Raw genomic sequence first — 15,252 nt, 5'->3', positions numbered from 1 at the left:
TGAATCATGCACTCTGCTCCTATTCCTGTTGTGTCATTCAGTGGCTCAATTCTCCTCTTCCTCTTGCAAGATCATCCTGTTTTGGCTATACCCCTGGTATGGCCGATTACTGAACAATGTTGCCCAACCACTTCTATGGAAAATTAGCTGCCTTCTGCATTTCCTGGTCAGAAGATCAGTGGCTCCTGCAATTCCTGCAGTCTCCATTTCTCACACTTGAACTCAAGGATTTAATTTGGTCTGCATTTTAAATGAATTGATCTGATACACCCTTCCCAGGCTAATAAATGGATTAGAACAGGCCTCCCCCCATGTGCTGCCAAATCTGTACTACAGTTCTCAGCTCAAAAAAATAGTACAAAACTGTGTAAAAAAATGTGTATTACTGGGTAAAAAGCATACAAACATGCCAATTTTCATGCAGTTAAAATCAATAGATTGATACAGAAACAAGGTGGAACATAATTCTGAATCATTTCATGCAGAACTGACAGACAGGAAGCAGGCAAATCCATCCATTCTTATCTGGAATTATTGGAAGCAGAGTTAAGCACTTGCTCCTCTTCCCTCCTGCTTGCCATTTTAATTTCCTCGTAACCAACTCTCTTTGCTCTTGCTGTGCCACAATCATAGGAATTGTTTGTGACTGTCCGCGATTCAGCTTTGTACAAGAGGCACCCCAAATTCTGTAGTCTCCAAGGCAGCAGAGTCTGCCTCTTGAGGGTCCCATAAATAACCTTGGCACATGATAAATGGATCTAGAAACCAGGATTCTAATTTTGTTAGAACAACAAAATCTCAACCCATCTGAGAAACACACAGAGTTAAGTTGACAAAGCATAGGGCACTATGGGCAAATAGCTGAACTGCAGCAAGCACCACTTTTCTCATTTCAAGAACAGCTTTTGATCTAAGTACCATTTATAGCCAAGGTTCTTCCTAGTGTCTATGCAACTGCATTGAAATATTTGGTTTGCAAGCTAGTTCTGCTGGTAAGTCATTTGAGGATTGGCCGCTGACAACTCTCCAAGGGTAGGATTTAGTCTCCATGCTGTCCGTTTCTGTTTCCCAATTTTAGGCGTAACTGTTGTGCTCCTGAACCGAATGTTTAGAGAAGGAAAGCACTTGCCATTCCAAAGAATGTTTTGCGTATGCGTGCGCTACATGCTTCGAAACAAACTGTGTTGCTTGTTCATTAACTTTGACACTTTTATGAGGCATTGAAGAGGATTTTATTCAGGAGCTGGCAGTCAAAACAAGCTCTGTCAAAATGAACACTTGGAAGATTAAGGTGAATCATAAATGATGAAAGAGGCGTAAGAACTCATAAATGCCTTAACGTATTCCGATCATCATAAAGTCTTTAGGAGACAAATATTTTTAGGCATCACTTAAAAGACAATTGCTAACTTGGTTGCTGTGGGAAGAAGAACTGAAACTTGCGTATCTTTGGCCTTGTGTTATATTGGATAAATAACCAGAGACATAGCCTGCAGATACGACAGCTGAAAGCAGCATTTTGGTTGGGATTTCTCACTTCAAAACAATTGAGGAAACAGGTGTGGCACATTATAGTCAGGACAACCTGTGAATAATAAAGCCTCAAGTGGAAGTGTTCACTGTTATCCAAATGGTTGGTTCTCGCTGTATCTAATAGTACTAGCTCTTTAAAAAGTATGGGGTTGGTGGGTGGAATTGTTGAGACAGCTGTCACTGCAACTGTTGTAGTACTGTTTTCAGTCTCCTTATTTTTGCAAATCAGGTCATGCCTGCCCATACATTTGCCATACATTTACAGGGTAAGAACAGATTGTGCAATCTACATGAACGCATGCCCAGGGAAAATCCAATTAAATAGCCTATTAAACCTTCAATTGATTAATATTAGTCAGCCTTTAATTTGCTATAAGGTTCTTTCCTCTTTTGCTAGATCAAAATCTCCTTGGGAATCTGCCTCTCCCTTGGGACACTTCCCAGGCTTCTAGTTGTGTTCTTCAGCCTCAAACCAGGAACATGGGAAGCCACCATTTTGGAACAAGTTGCAGGGGCGGGTAGGGGGGAAATGCATTGCTTTGGGATATGTTAGGATGCCTTTCTCTAGCACATATTCCTTTGGACCACCAGGAAGAGCTGTAGACAATTTATCTGGGCCACCCTCTCCCTGATCCAACTAAAACCGCACATTAATCTTCATTTAAACTGCTTGTTTCATGATGTCTCACCCCTCTTCTTTTGCAGTGCTTTCATTAAATCGGACATCAAGTCTCCTCCTTGTTCACCTGCATCTCCCCTTGGAGGAAGCCCACTTTGCCTAGGCCCTCCTGCCTGCCCAGTACTTTGTTCCTGTCTTTTAGGAGGAGGTGGAGGTTTCTTTCTGATAGGCGGAGGCATCGTGGGGGCAGAGACCGCAGGAGGTGGCGGCGGCAGTTCTGGAGTGCCAGTGCCCACAGCAAAGGCAGGTGGTGGGGCTGGAATGAAATCAGGAGGATCTTCATAGTATTCAGGCGGTGGCGGCGGTGGCGGCAAGTCCTCCAACGCAGTGGGAAGCAGTATTGATTCAGGGGGTGGTGGAAATTCGTCTGGATCTGATGTGGCAATTGTGTTTCTTCTCTCCATATTTTGGGGCAGGTTCAACGAACCAGTAAAAGCAGAAGATCGTCTTTGAGGAGGGGGTGGTGGGTGTAGCCCACCAGGTTTACGGAGGTGTTTCAGTTGTGGCATGGGAGATGGTGGCGCTCGTCTGGTGTCAGTGGTGCTGTCTGGTTTCGTAACCTTTTAAAACAAGAAGCAATTTGCAAAATGAGAGGTGAATAGTAAAAGAAAAGACTGCAGGTCCAGCATGAATTATGTCTTCCTTGGTATCAAAGCAGCAAGGACAATATATAACACTGGGATTTCCATTTGTGTCCATTTAGCAGTAAAAATAGATGCGTTCCAAAACTACAAGGATTGGTTTTTGTAAAACCAGACAATCTGAAAGATTCCCTCCTGTCTATGGACATTTAAGTTTACTTACAATCTCAGTGCCTCAAATTATATTACCATTTCCTGACACCGATTTGATGTAGGGAGATTTAGCGTAGGTACTATCTGTTGTGAATGTGAAGCTACAAGGAGTCTAAACAGAAGGACAACCCCCTGGCAGCCTGATAGAAAATCTGGTCTTTCCTCAAGTGTTCCAGGACTAGGAATCAGTTGCCAATTTTCGTTTCAATGGTATAAACATTTGAAGCGGAACAGATGCTAAGCAGATTGGCAGCTGAATCTTACCTGAACATTTACAGTGTCCACAACAGGGGAGCAGCGGCTGTGTGACACAGACAAGCCTGCCTTTCAACATTTTGCCACAAATCATCACTACCACCTACAGCCTCTGCTGCCTGAGGCAGCTGGGCCACTCTGCCAAATGGTAGGGCTGGCCCTGCATTGACCTGGCATTGCACACAGCTATATTTCCTTGGCTTGCAAACACAGTGCAGTGCTCACATAGTGTGAATGCAGCTACTTTAGCCCTTACAACTGATATATTGCTTTGCTGAATTAAGCTCAGTGCTTACTGCATTCTCTTTAGCTTTTGGGAAACCATTGGGAAATAGGAGCACTAAAAAGGCCTACTGTAAAAAGGAGCACTAAAAAGTTAATACCTACTGTATCTCCTTCGGTCTGCACTTACATAGTCTGCTGGAGGCTGGTGACTGGAGCTTAACCTTGAATGCATTTTGCTAAGAACTGGGAGCAAGCTGGCTTCTATACATTTTCCTGCCCTTCTGTACCAATCACAGCCACTTTTCCTCCACATTCTCTTATAATGAAAGATGATTGAAATGTCTTAACCTCTAGCCGCACAATGTACACAAACTGAACAGAAAGATAAAATGTTTGATCTTTTCCAAAGCATTTGTCACACAAGTTAAATGAAAGTGTCGTCTAGGCTAGCAGTTCGTTAGGTAAATGTTTGCCCTGACAGAATATTAGGTGAGCTTGCCTTCACCATGTGGCTGCTAGAGTATGTTCTTAAGATGAATAGAATCCCGTTGGCAGTGTAAGGAATGTGCTCTCCTTTCATTTGCAGGTGGCAGCTGGTAGCTGTTAAGAGTTATGTCTGCATGGTAACCTTTAACTGAGATCTAAGCACTTCCTGCTTCTAGACTATAGAATGGTTTCTAGGTAGATTAAAAAAAACCCTCAAGTCTCCCTTACGTTGAGCATATGCACACAAAATGGATAAGTGGAATGAACTGTTTCAGTTCAGTAAGTAACCAAGGCAGGCTATTTAAGGAACAAACCTATTTAAAGGGTAAAGGTCCTCCTGACCGTTAAGTCCAGTCGCGAACGACTCGGGGGTTGCGGCGCTCATCTCGCTTTGTTGGCCGAGGGAGCCGGCGTACAGCTTCCAGGTCATGTGGCCAGGATGACTAAGCTGCTTCTGGTGAACCAGAGCAGTGCACGGAAATGGGAGCTCACACCATCGCAGGGATTTGAACCGCTGACCTTCTGATCAGCAAGCCCTAGGCTCTGTGGTTTAGACCACAGCGCCACCAAAGGTGCCCCAAAGTTTATATTTTGCACATCTCCAGATCCTAATTCATTTACAGATACTTTGGCACAAGTGCTACAAGCCAAATGGAGAGCAAGGGTTCCTAAACTGGGCTCTCTGGACCACCAGTCCTCCATGAGCTTCATTTAGGTGGTCTAAAGTAGATGTGGTTGAAGATGGGAAATGACATTTCCATAGCACTAAATATTCATATTGATTTTTAATAGTATTCCTATTGCTTTTTATATCCTACATGCCATTTTATTTATTTATTTGATTTCAAGATTGACAAAGGCAGTACAGTACCTTTCGTGCGTTACAAGGGCTGTGGGTGGCTGCAGCCAATGTGTGTAGACTTCTAGTCAAGCTGCAAGAATGCATGGACCTTGCATGGACCTCTAGGCTTCCTGCCTACAGATATATTTATGTTAATGCTGAATTTATGATGATACGTTCAATTTAATTTGTACCTTGGGCATCTCAGCAGGTTTCTCAGGTTCTGAAGAATTTGCAGCAGCGAGTGTCGTGCTTTGGGGGACCTGTCCATTGGCATGAGTACTACCTAGGATACACAGTTAAAAAGAAAGAAACAACAGGCTTGCAAAACCAAATTCGAGTGATTAAAGGCAAAAATCATTCTTATTTTGAATCACGATTGAAATAATACACTAAGCTCCATAGGATACCCTGTGAATCGTTTTGTATGTTGTTGATGCTTCTCTAAGGAGCTGCAGACATGCCCTACTCCTGACAAACTAAGTAAGGGAACAAAGCCAAGAAGAAATCTCTGTGGCTTGAACTGTACTGTTCTGCAGAGGATTATGTGAACTTGTTCAGTTGGCCAGGAGTGTCATCTCTTACTCTCCAGTTTAGAATATGCAGCAGCTTCTCTCTCTTTCCCGCCCCCCAAATAGTTCTTGAACTTCTAGTTTCCCTTTTTAGAAAACCTTGAACTGGCAAAACAAGAATATGTTTCAATGAGAATTCTTCAACCTTGGGAGCCCAGCTGTTGTTGAACTCTTTAACACTTATCATCCCCAGCCAGTTTAGCCAATAGTCAGGGATCCTGGGAGTTTTAGTGCAACAACTTCTGAAGACCCAAAGTTGAAGAGGCCAAGTTAAGCTATAACTAAAATACAATCCAGAAGTATAGTACACTTTGGGAACTATAGTACACCTGTGTCCAAATGTTAAGAACATGGGAAGCTGCCTTATACAGAGTCAGACCTACTGCTCCATCTAGCTCAGTACTGTCTACACTGAAGGCTCATCTACTTTTTCGCTTCTCCAGTGATTTCAAGGCACGAGCCCAATAAGTTTTTCTCTTGTCCCACCCTTTCCCCCAGGAAAACTCGCTGCTTACCACTGAATCAGAACAAACGCCAATCTGCAGAAAACCCAACATGCAGGATGCTCTTCCATAACTTATGTACGCGCACACACAATTTAACATTTACCATATATCATATACCTTTTGAAGATGATATTGCAGCAGTGGAAGATTGAACATTCCCTAGCTTGGTCAGTCGAGAAGCTAAGCCAGCCTTCTGCACTGCGCGAGTGTAGTTATCATACAACGTCTTTCCATACTGAGAAAATAAGCACATGCTTTATCCTATATACAGACTATTACCACCAATACCCCTTCAAAGGAATAAAAGCACACTTTCCTGCTTCCTGATGTTTTGACTAATACAACCAACCCTCCACAGAGATACACTCCAGTGAATGGTACTAGGTCTGCCTACAGCATCTAGTATAAATGTCAGTACTATAAAACTACAGGCGCAAGAATTTGTTTAAACACATCAGAGCAGATGGGTGTCTAGAATCCAATACATTCGTAAAGTCATTTCCATTTGTTGGGTTCAGAGATCACCTACAGCCCATTCCATTAAGTACTGTATTTGGCAAGAGGCAATTTAAACCTTGAATCCCCAGGTTTACAATGGCTTAAATTCACACGCTGGATGAACTCACTTGTGGACCTAGCCCATCCTATTTTATCTGCTTATGTAAGAATTCCAACCACACTTTTCTGATGCTTCATTCAGGGTGGTTTACAACACTGATCAGAGGAGGCTGGTGCATTAGGCTAACCAGGACTTGCCCTTACCACACAAAATGTCTTGCTATTACACTTCTGCACCTTACCAGAAATGTGGTGAAACTGGGGTGGTAACCTCTGGCATGTTCATACAGAAGACTGGCTTGCTGGGTGGTTGCACATCATGCTGAGTTACCAGCTGGCAAATTATTACCTGAATTCACCCATTGGCAGTGCAGTCCATGCATGAGCTGATGCATGCTGCAAATGGGAAGAGCAACCTTCACCAGATAGGAATCCTGATCCACAGGTATAAACTATGTGTGAGCACATTACAATCTTTGTCTTGTTTTCCTTACTGCAGTTAGAACAGCTTATTCATAGTTTTTTAGATGGCTGATGAGACTTCTCTAGGCTCCCACAACCTAATTACATTTGCATCTGTTTTATCTCACATTTACACAAATGTCTATCCGCTGTGTGCCCATATTTTACTTGGAAAGGAACAAGAGTTATTTTTGTCCGTTGTGAAAATCAACAAATTATACAACTATTTTGTGTGTGTGTGTGTTTTAAAAAAAGCGACTGCACATCTTGCACTTCATACCTTTGCAATCCTTATGCCAGTTACCCACTGATGTAGAGACTGCCGGTCATCACAGCACAAATATCTGATATACTGAGACTCCTTCTGTATCTGGGGATGCTAATAATAATAATAATAATAAATTTTATCATTAAAATAGATTGAAATTAAAATAAGTGGAAAGAAAGGATGGTCTTACATTAGCAGGAAACAAATTAGACATACATCTGTGAACAAGTCACAAAATGCTTAATAACAAAATGCTACTGATTATAAACACATTTGTAAGGAGACATTTGTTGGGTGGAAGCTTAGCTTGAAACGGCCTACTTTCAACATGACTTCCAGCCAAGTAAATGTGAGGCATGTCACGGTTCTAAGCTTAGCATTCAGTGTGTAAATTGAGGTCTCCATTGAGGGTTGTCATCTGGCAGTTGTATAAGCTAGAAGATTAACATATCTGCAGTTTCCAAGAAGCAAGCAATTTTTTGAGAAGCATATGATGTAGTCTCTGCTCCACATCCCCTAATTTAGGATTTCGCTGTCTCTGTTTAGGATCTGGTGTCAGCTTGCATACATATTTCCCCCGGTCCCAGTATTTTTTCTGCATTCGTTAAAAAACAACAACAAATCCATCCCTGCCCCTCATTGCCTCCCTACTATGTGTGTTAATTTTTGAGGTTGTCATGCATTAACTTCAAAGTATAACCTTGTTAGTGCTTAATGGAAAATCTGCTTAGTTCTTAATGGAAAATGCTTAATGGAAAATCTGCATAAAATGTAGACTATAAAAATACATCTGATCATGAAGTCCAGTGTCTTCCGAGTTCCGTATTTAATTCATTTACTATTTAGCTAATTTATGTGCCACCCTTTAATAAAAAATATCCCAGGGTGAGTTTCATGACAAACTTGTTCCACCTAATCACTAGTACATGGCAGCAAAGGTAAACACACAAAACCTTGACCCAATTTGGCCCATGACACCTATTCCTTTTATAACATATGGCAAATGTTTACTGAATACAGAAATTGTTCAGACTATGGCAGGAATCCACACCACACTCAAGCGAAAATGTGGTGTGATCTTTTAGAATAATCAAGTGAAACTTTATTACATAGCATGACAAAAGTCTGTAATTTTATCAGGACAAATTATTTGTTCACTGTTGCAACAATTGTTTTTTTCAAAATGTATCTTCTGCACCATGAAAAATGTAGGGCAACTAAAATGTTTGCATGCTAAGTAGAATGGTCAGCTCAGTGCAGATGAGTACTTCCATTCTAGAAATGATTCTTCCATCTTCTATTGGGCCACAGAACTAGGAATTTTGATGCGTTGTAAGTATCAGTTAAATCCAGCAGATGGCATCAGATACTTTCCAATTTTTAAAGATCTCTTTTAACCAAAACAAACATTACCATGACCCTAACCTTTGCCAGTCTTCCTTAATATTCCAAATAATATACTTCATTATTTTTAAGAGGCTCCGTAAGGAAGCAAGGCAGATTTTCTGGTGTCTTTAAATTCAAATATCTTCACTTGAAACTCCCCTCATGAAAGCAGCTTTTTTTTTAAATGAAATAAAAAGGCTGGCAGGGTTTTGGACACCCAAGCTGGTGTGTAATATTTAGTTATACCCTCCAGTTCTTTTCTCTTGTCTTCTCTCTGAAGCATTCTCATTAGTTATTGGCTGCCAATTACAACATGAGGCAGGGCCCCAGTGTCTTAAGGGCTGCAACTCAGTGGCTACATGGCTTAGCGTGAAAGCTTGAGTGTATGAGTTCCTGCCCCCTCACATTCTCCAGTTGCTTTGACCTAAGCCATAGTTTGGCTTAGCGTGTCCTCCAAACCTGGGCTTGCGGTTTGTTTCCTTCAGACAAACCACAAGCAGTGAATCCAAGAACAGGCTTCCTCAACCTCGGCCTTCCAGATGTTTTGAGACTATAATTCCCATCATCCCTGACCACCGGTCCTGCTAGCTAGGGATCATGGGAGATGTAGGCCAAAAACATCTGAAGGGCCGAGGTTGAGGAAGCCTGCCCAAAAACAAAACCTTGGTTATAGATCATGGTTTGTTTGAAGCAAGAGAAACCATGAGACCCAAGTTCAGGTGACATGCTCAGCTAAACCACGGCATCTCTCTCAGAAGCTCTGCAGCAGTACTACCAAGATGTGGCTGGGGATCTCCTCTCTGAGAAACCGCATATGTGTCTCATGTGTATTCACTCTTAGCCATATGTACGGACTGGATTACTGTATGGAAGGGAGCACTTTAGGAGAAGTAGCTATTTCCTTTATAGCCATTAAACTTTTACATTTCAAAGCAGAAGCCTACAAACTCTTTGGTGCCTGATAGAAGCATTCTTATTTAGACAAACTTGCCCAGATGCTTAGAATGTTGGGGTAATTTTAATCTGTTTCGTTATTTTAGCTTTTGCATGTTTAAAGTCTGGTTGTGGGCCTCCACCCTTTGATTTTACTGTTTTATCTTTTGTAAACTGCTTTGAGGTGGCGGTGGTGTTTTTCACAATCAAGTTGTGTATGCTTTTTGTGAAACAAATATATAATAAATACAAACTACTGTCCTGGGCATAAGCATATGGTGGGCATGACCTCCCATTAACTTGGCACATTTAGTTGGAACAGTTCTCATTGAATGTTGGAACAGCTCTGATTGTTTGAATGTGTGATTATATTATCACCAGTCAAATACCTCAGTTTGTGTCAGGTGCTGTTGCGGTTGCTCGAGAGTAACCAGGCAGGACTCCGACCTGTGTTTTACAGGCTTTATTTTGGTGCAAACTATTTACAGTGAAGAGCCCCAAAGCTCATGTCTGGCTCAATCGCTAGCAGAATCCGGGAGTAGTCTTTTTTTGTACCTCTCCCAGCATAAAAGTCTTGTCACCCCCAACCCGTCTCTGCCCCTCTTTGCGCCGCAGACTACTGCGCAGGATGGGCGATGGCAAGGGCGTGCTTCCCTCCTTTCGGAGGCTCCCTATAACACAACTGCCCTTCTATTTCTCGCCTCTGAGCCGATGGCAGTTCCCTGACAGTTTGTTTCTTTGCACCACATCAACCAGTTTGCTAGGGGAAGCAGGCTGGGATGCAACAAGACGAACTCTGGATTTCAGCTTTATGCAGTTTTTGAGTTTATTACACTATGAAATATTTGTACCAGATCACATGGACTAGCCCTAGAAAGCCAACATGAAAGAGCATGGCAACACAATTCTCAAAAGCACCATCTGAAAGATGTCTCTAAAGGTTATTACCAAAGCCCAGCTGGATAGGCTGCAATGGCAGGTACTAAGGCGTGGAAATAGGGTATGATGATGCTATTGTGCCAGCTTGTTCCCAGGACACCAATTCTTTCACCCTAGATTAATTCCACATTATGCACCATTACTCTCAGGTTACTCATGCAAAACCTGCGCCAATAAAGCATAATTAAATTCTCCTGGTATCAGACACAACAGACTGACTAAACGAGCCAATTTACATTTAGATTACCTTGCTACTGTCAACTGTGAATATATATTTTTATTAAAAAAAAAACTTGGGGTTAAGATTTTATGCTAGTGACTCACTGAATTTCTAAAAGTAATGCCATAGTGCTCATAACTTGAACTCAAAAGCAAATGCTCCTGACAAGGTACTACCATGCCCTAAGTTTTAGCAGGCTTTTCTGTGGAACATGGGGAGGCAAACACCTAGTTGTTTGTTGGCAAAAAAGACAGACTACAAACATACTTGGAAGTTCCATTAAAATAAATAGGACTTCATTGCAACAAGGCCAAGGCCTGTACATAGCCAATCCTCAAAGCTCTGTGTCTGGCATGCATAACTGTTCATTTAAAATCAGTGCAAATTGGGATTTATCATTCAAATATTTCAACAGTTCTGGAGTCTGCCAGGCTTTCCAGCCAGACTAGACATGATGCAGGATATTCAGTTCAAAAGATCCTCTGCATTTTAAAAAAAGTGTTAATAGCAGCTAGGAGCCTGGGAAACTGAAGAAACTTGGTGTGTAATGTGAAGTGTATCATGAGGGAAACTTTTATACTTCAATAGTTCAAATCAGGATCATGGAGCTTGGGGGGAGCACTTAGCATTCCCACCATGCCATTTTTCCAATCAACGTTAATCTAAAACTCCATTTCACACTGTCATACCTAATTTGTGTTGCAATCCTGGAAGCCAAGACCCAAGTCTGGGGCAAGTACTGTTGGATTAGAAAACCCCAGCAGAGATTTAAAATCACAAAACACGAAGCAAAGAAAAGCATGGAAATATAAGCTGTAAAAACTTAAAAATGTGCTCTTCTGTTGAGTCCCCAAATGTCCCCTTTTAAAAGCTTTTTCCAAGCTAATCCACACCCCACAGCACAGAGATAGACCACACCTTTGGTAAGTCATAAAATGGTTTACCTACAAAAATCTTCAAAGGTCAGATTCATGTGCTTTTCCACGCAGCAGTCAGAAAAGATGCACAGGCAGCCAAAATATGATTTAATTACAAAAGGTAAAAGTTTCTAAACTATTGGCAAAGAAAAAAATACTAGTTTCAGACTCCGATCTGGTCGGAAACAAAAAAGGCTGGTTAAAGCCATGCAGAGCTCCTTACATATTGAGTCACATGGAAAAGAGGAATATAATAAAGGCTCGGTGACCTTTTCCTCTCAAGGCAGGAAGTGGCATAGGTTTAGGCTTAGGCCTGACAGGACAGCTTACTCTATGGTTTAAGCCCTTCATTGATTAGATTCAAACAGGCTAGAGTCATATGAGGTTGAAACCCTGCTATTTCCCTCTCTTACCTTTGCCCTCTAAAGATTGTTTATATCCAGAAACTCTAGAAATCTCACTTCCATTTCTAGGCTCTAACTAGTAGAGTTTTACAGAACAACAGGATTGCACTACAAATGTGACACACGCTTACAACAGCCACTCCAGAACGCATGATCTTTTGTACCTACCTTTAAGACAAAACAGTGGTCTGTAGGTGCCTTATACTTTGCTTTGTACTGAACACCGTAATAAACATTTACGTTCTCAAACTGTATGAAGCAAGCCAAATCCCGAGATGTCTACAAAATTAAAGCCAAACACACCATAAATTATTATAAGTAAAGGTAAAAAAGGTAAAAATTATACGAAATTACATTATGACACTAAACACGGTCATCAGGTTAGTCTGATCCTGTTTCTTAATGCAAAGACTTTTAAGCGTAACAGCAACAGAGAGAATATCAGACTTGAGGCTTTTCCTGAGCTTTCAAGTTAAAAATGAGTAGCTGCACTATCACAAGCTGGTTTGTGTACTGATTTGCTGTATAGCCTTTTTATTTCCTAATTTGGTACCATGAACTTTCCTAAATAGATTTCTTACCCACATATTCTAACACAATCTGACTTTAGTTTCCTTTTTAGAAGCGTACGCAAGTTACTGTGATCCCCTGGAACCAATGTATCCTTAGATGTTTCTATAATGGCTGTGTAAACACAACACCTTTAAAACACATTCAAAGCACATTCTTCTGCTCAAATACTTAAGGGCGCAGTCTGTATTGAGGCAACACCGGGTGTTGAAATTTTGCGCCCCTAATAATTTTGCAGCAAGGGTAACCGCCCCTGTGGCCTCCCCAATGCTAAAACGCTGGGTGGATCATCACTTTGAGGGGTAAAATACAATGCCCACGTGTGCAAGAAAACCACATATATAATTCATGTTCACTGGAAAATGCCAGCATGGGTTCCAGCATCTTTATAAAATAATGAATTTTTCTCCAGTCATGTTCAAGGTTTATTTGTATACAAGTGCAAAGTTGATCTGTGATTCTGCTCCAGGCTGCATCAAAAGGGCAAGCCTCCCTCTCGCCTCTAGTTGCCTTTTGTCTAGTGCTGTGAAATAGCCCTTGCTTGTTCTTAACGGGTTGCTATGGCAACGAAGTTTTTCTTAGTAGTGCACCCAATTTCCGAGCTAAGGGACTGTGAGTAAACGACATAACACAGGCATTCGTGTGATGCTTCTTTAATGGAAATGGAACACAGTCTCAGAATTCTTCCTGACTTTGGCTACGCTTTAAGCCAACTGATGGCAAACTAGATGCGGCGTTAAATAGGTATTTGCATTTAACATGCATGTTTATAAAGACTGCAAATGGAAGCTCTCCTGGGGGGTGGGTCTCAGTGGCCATGGCGACTGCAGCAGGAGTCCCTCCTCTGAAGTTCTTTGCAATTTGCTCAGCTCCGCAGCAAGGAAGCAAGGGTTAAACTCACCCTCCAAGCCTGATGCTATCCTGATAACTATCACAACCACACCTGTGCCTTCTGCTTGTGTTTTAATACTGTTAACCCCCCATCATCCACTGCAAATGGCTTCCTCCCAAATCAGCTTTTCCTGGACTGAGGATGGGGGAAAGGTGTGTTAGGAGTTCCGTTATGCATAGCTGCAGGTAACTGGTCATTAGGACCCAAGAGAAAAGCATGCTTGTATATCTTAAGGAACAAAGCTAGGAAGGGCACGGCAAGTTGTCGGTGGGTGGGATTTCACTGCCATGCACTGTTCATGACCCCTTGCACAACCGAATTAAGAAGAGCCCTGTAAAAGGAGCAAATAATGAATTCGCATCTTTACAGGTCCCAGACTGTAACATGCTCTGTGATGTTTTAAGTGAAGAATATAGGCACACATGTTACTGGCAGAACAGAGATATGTCCCTCCAACCATGAATTGCTGTTCACTTTCCTCATGTATTTTTGGATGGCAATTCAAGGTGAATTTTCTGACGTGATACTGCCAGGCTGTGCCCCATTCACTTCAACAAAATGTGGGTGAAAAGAATGGAAATGCCATAGTACACTACTGGATTGGACCCTCAGACTTGGATCCATGCAGCAGTGGATCCACCACTGGCTTTCTGCTCAAGTGAGGACCTCCCCTCACCAATTTAAGCTGATTTCCATCCTCCCTCCAGCTATAATCCCCTTTCTTTACTATCCCTTATGCATTTGTGGGAAGGGGTACATGGGTGGCAAGTATAGGAAGCTCAAGCTTGTTAGTAATATACCAAAATCATAGATTCAGAGAATCCCTTTGCCTCTGTGGGGGGTGGGGAACCAAAACAAAAGGAGAGAGAAAAGGGATTCCTTGTCTCCTCCCAAAAGCTACATCCTATTATCCAGACAAAGAACAATCTTTGGTAGAAAAAAATGCATGGCATATATGCTAAATGAAGGAAGGGAAAGAGAAAGAAAGAGAAAGAGAAAGAGAAAGAGAAAGAGAAAGAGAAAGAGAAAGAGAAAGAGAAGAAAGAAAGAAAGAAAGAAAGAAAGAAAGAAAGAAAGAAAGAAAGAAAGAAAGAAAGGCTATCAAAGCCAAATTTGATACTTTCTCTTTCTCCAACTTTCTCTTTAGCCTGCCTTGAACAATGGCAAGACTCTTCTGCTTGCCTCGTGCCAAAAGAAAACCCTGAATGTCTGCAACCTGTTGAGATACGTTTCCATAGGGAACTAGACAAAAAGTAATGGCACCTTTTTACTTTGAATGGGCAACTGCAGATTTGGCCTTTTTGGTTTCCTTTCATGCCTGGGTTTTAAAGAAATGAAATGTTTTTTTTAATCTAACTAGAAAAACAAACCCTGGAGGGAGTGGGGGGGGGGGAGCAGCCCCAAAGGAGCTCAGCAACTCTATTCTAATATTTGTACAAGTGCTGCAGCCCAAAGAAGGACCCCTCTCAGGTGCACCAGATGCTGCCCTTAGAATGTCACCTCGGGATTTCTTTACTTTCACCTTCATGAATTGCTTTATTGCCTGAAAGGATTTCTTTGACTTGCCTGACCTTGGTCTTTCCTTTGGGTACATAATAAATTCCAGAAGCTCGCAGGAGAAAATAACGTCTCTTCCAGGACTTCTTCCCGTCTTCTTTTAAATAAAGGGCCCCTTCAACTTCTGGTACAATGACAGATGTGCCACAGAAGCTTTCCTGTGGAGTGAAAATGGGGTTAGACAAAACAGAAGTGGAACGCAGGAAACGTCAGAGCCAGCTAGCTCTGCCTGCACGGGCTGGCAGCCGCTTTCCG

The 15,252-nt window shown here is 41.9% G+C and overlaps 1 protein-coding gene across 2 annotated transcripts in view; it reads right to left on the bottom strand.

The window, feature by feature from the left end:
• Positions 1–1,208: 1,208 nt before the first annotated feature.
• Positions 1,209–15,252, bottom strand: part of APBB1IP (amyloid beta precursor protein binding family B member 1 interacting protein) — a 52,043-nt gene continuing 37,999 nt past the window's right edge. For both annotated transcript variants that reach the window (XM_083579605.1, XM_083579606.1), the window contains exons 9-14: positions 15,012–15,155; positions 12,147–12,257; positions 7,192–7,290; positions 6,009–6,126; positions 5,008–5,099; positions 1,209–2,772 (exon numbers count right to left, since the gene is read on the bottom strand). In XM_083579605.1, the coding sequence (XP_083435731.1) occupies positions 2,209–2,772; positions 5,008–5,099; positions 6,009–6,126; positions 7,192–7,290; positions 12,147–12,257; positions 15,012–15,155 (1,128 nt within the window). In that variant the 3' untranslated portion in view covers positions 1,209–2,208. The remainder of the gene's footprint in view (positions 2,773–5,007; positions 5,100–6,008; positions 6,127–7,191; positions 7,291–12,146; positions 12,258–15,011; positions 15,156–15,252) is intronic.

Source organism: Podarcis filfolensis (genome assembly GCF_964270895.1).
Source record: "Podarcis filfolensis genome assembly, chromosome: 12".
Lineage (NCBI taxonomy): Eukaryota > Metazoa > Chordata > Lepidosauria > Squamata > Lacertidae > Podarcis > Podarcis filfolensis.
Note: the sequence above shows the minus strand (reverse complement) of the source record. Positions and strands in the feature narration are given on the sequence as shown.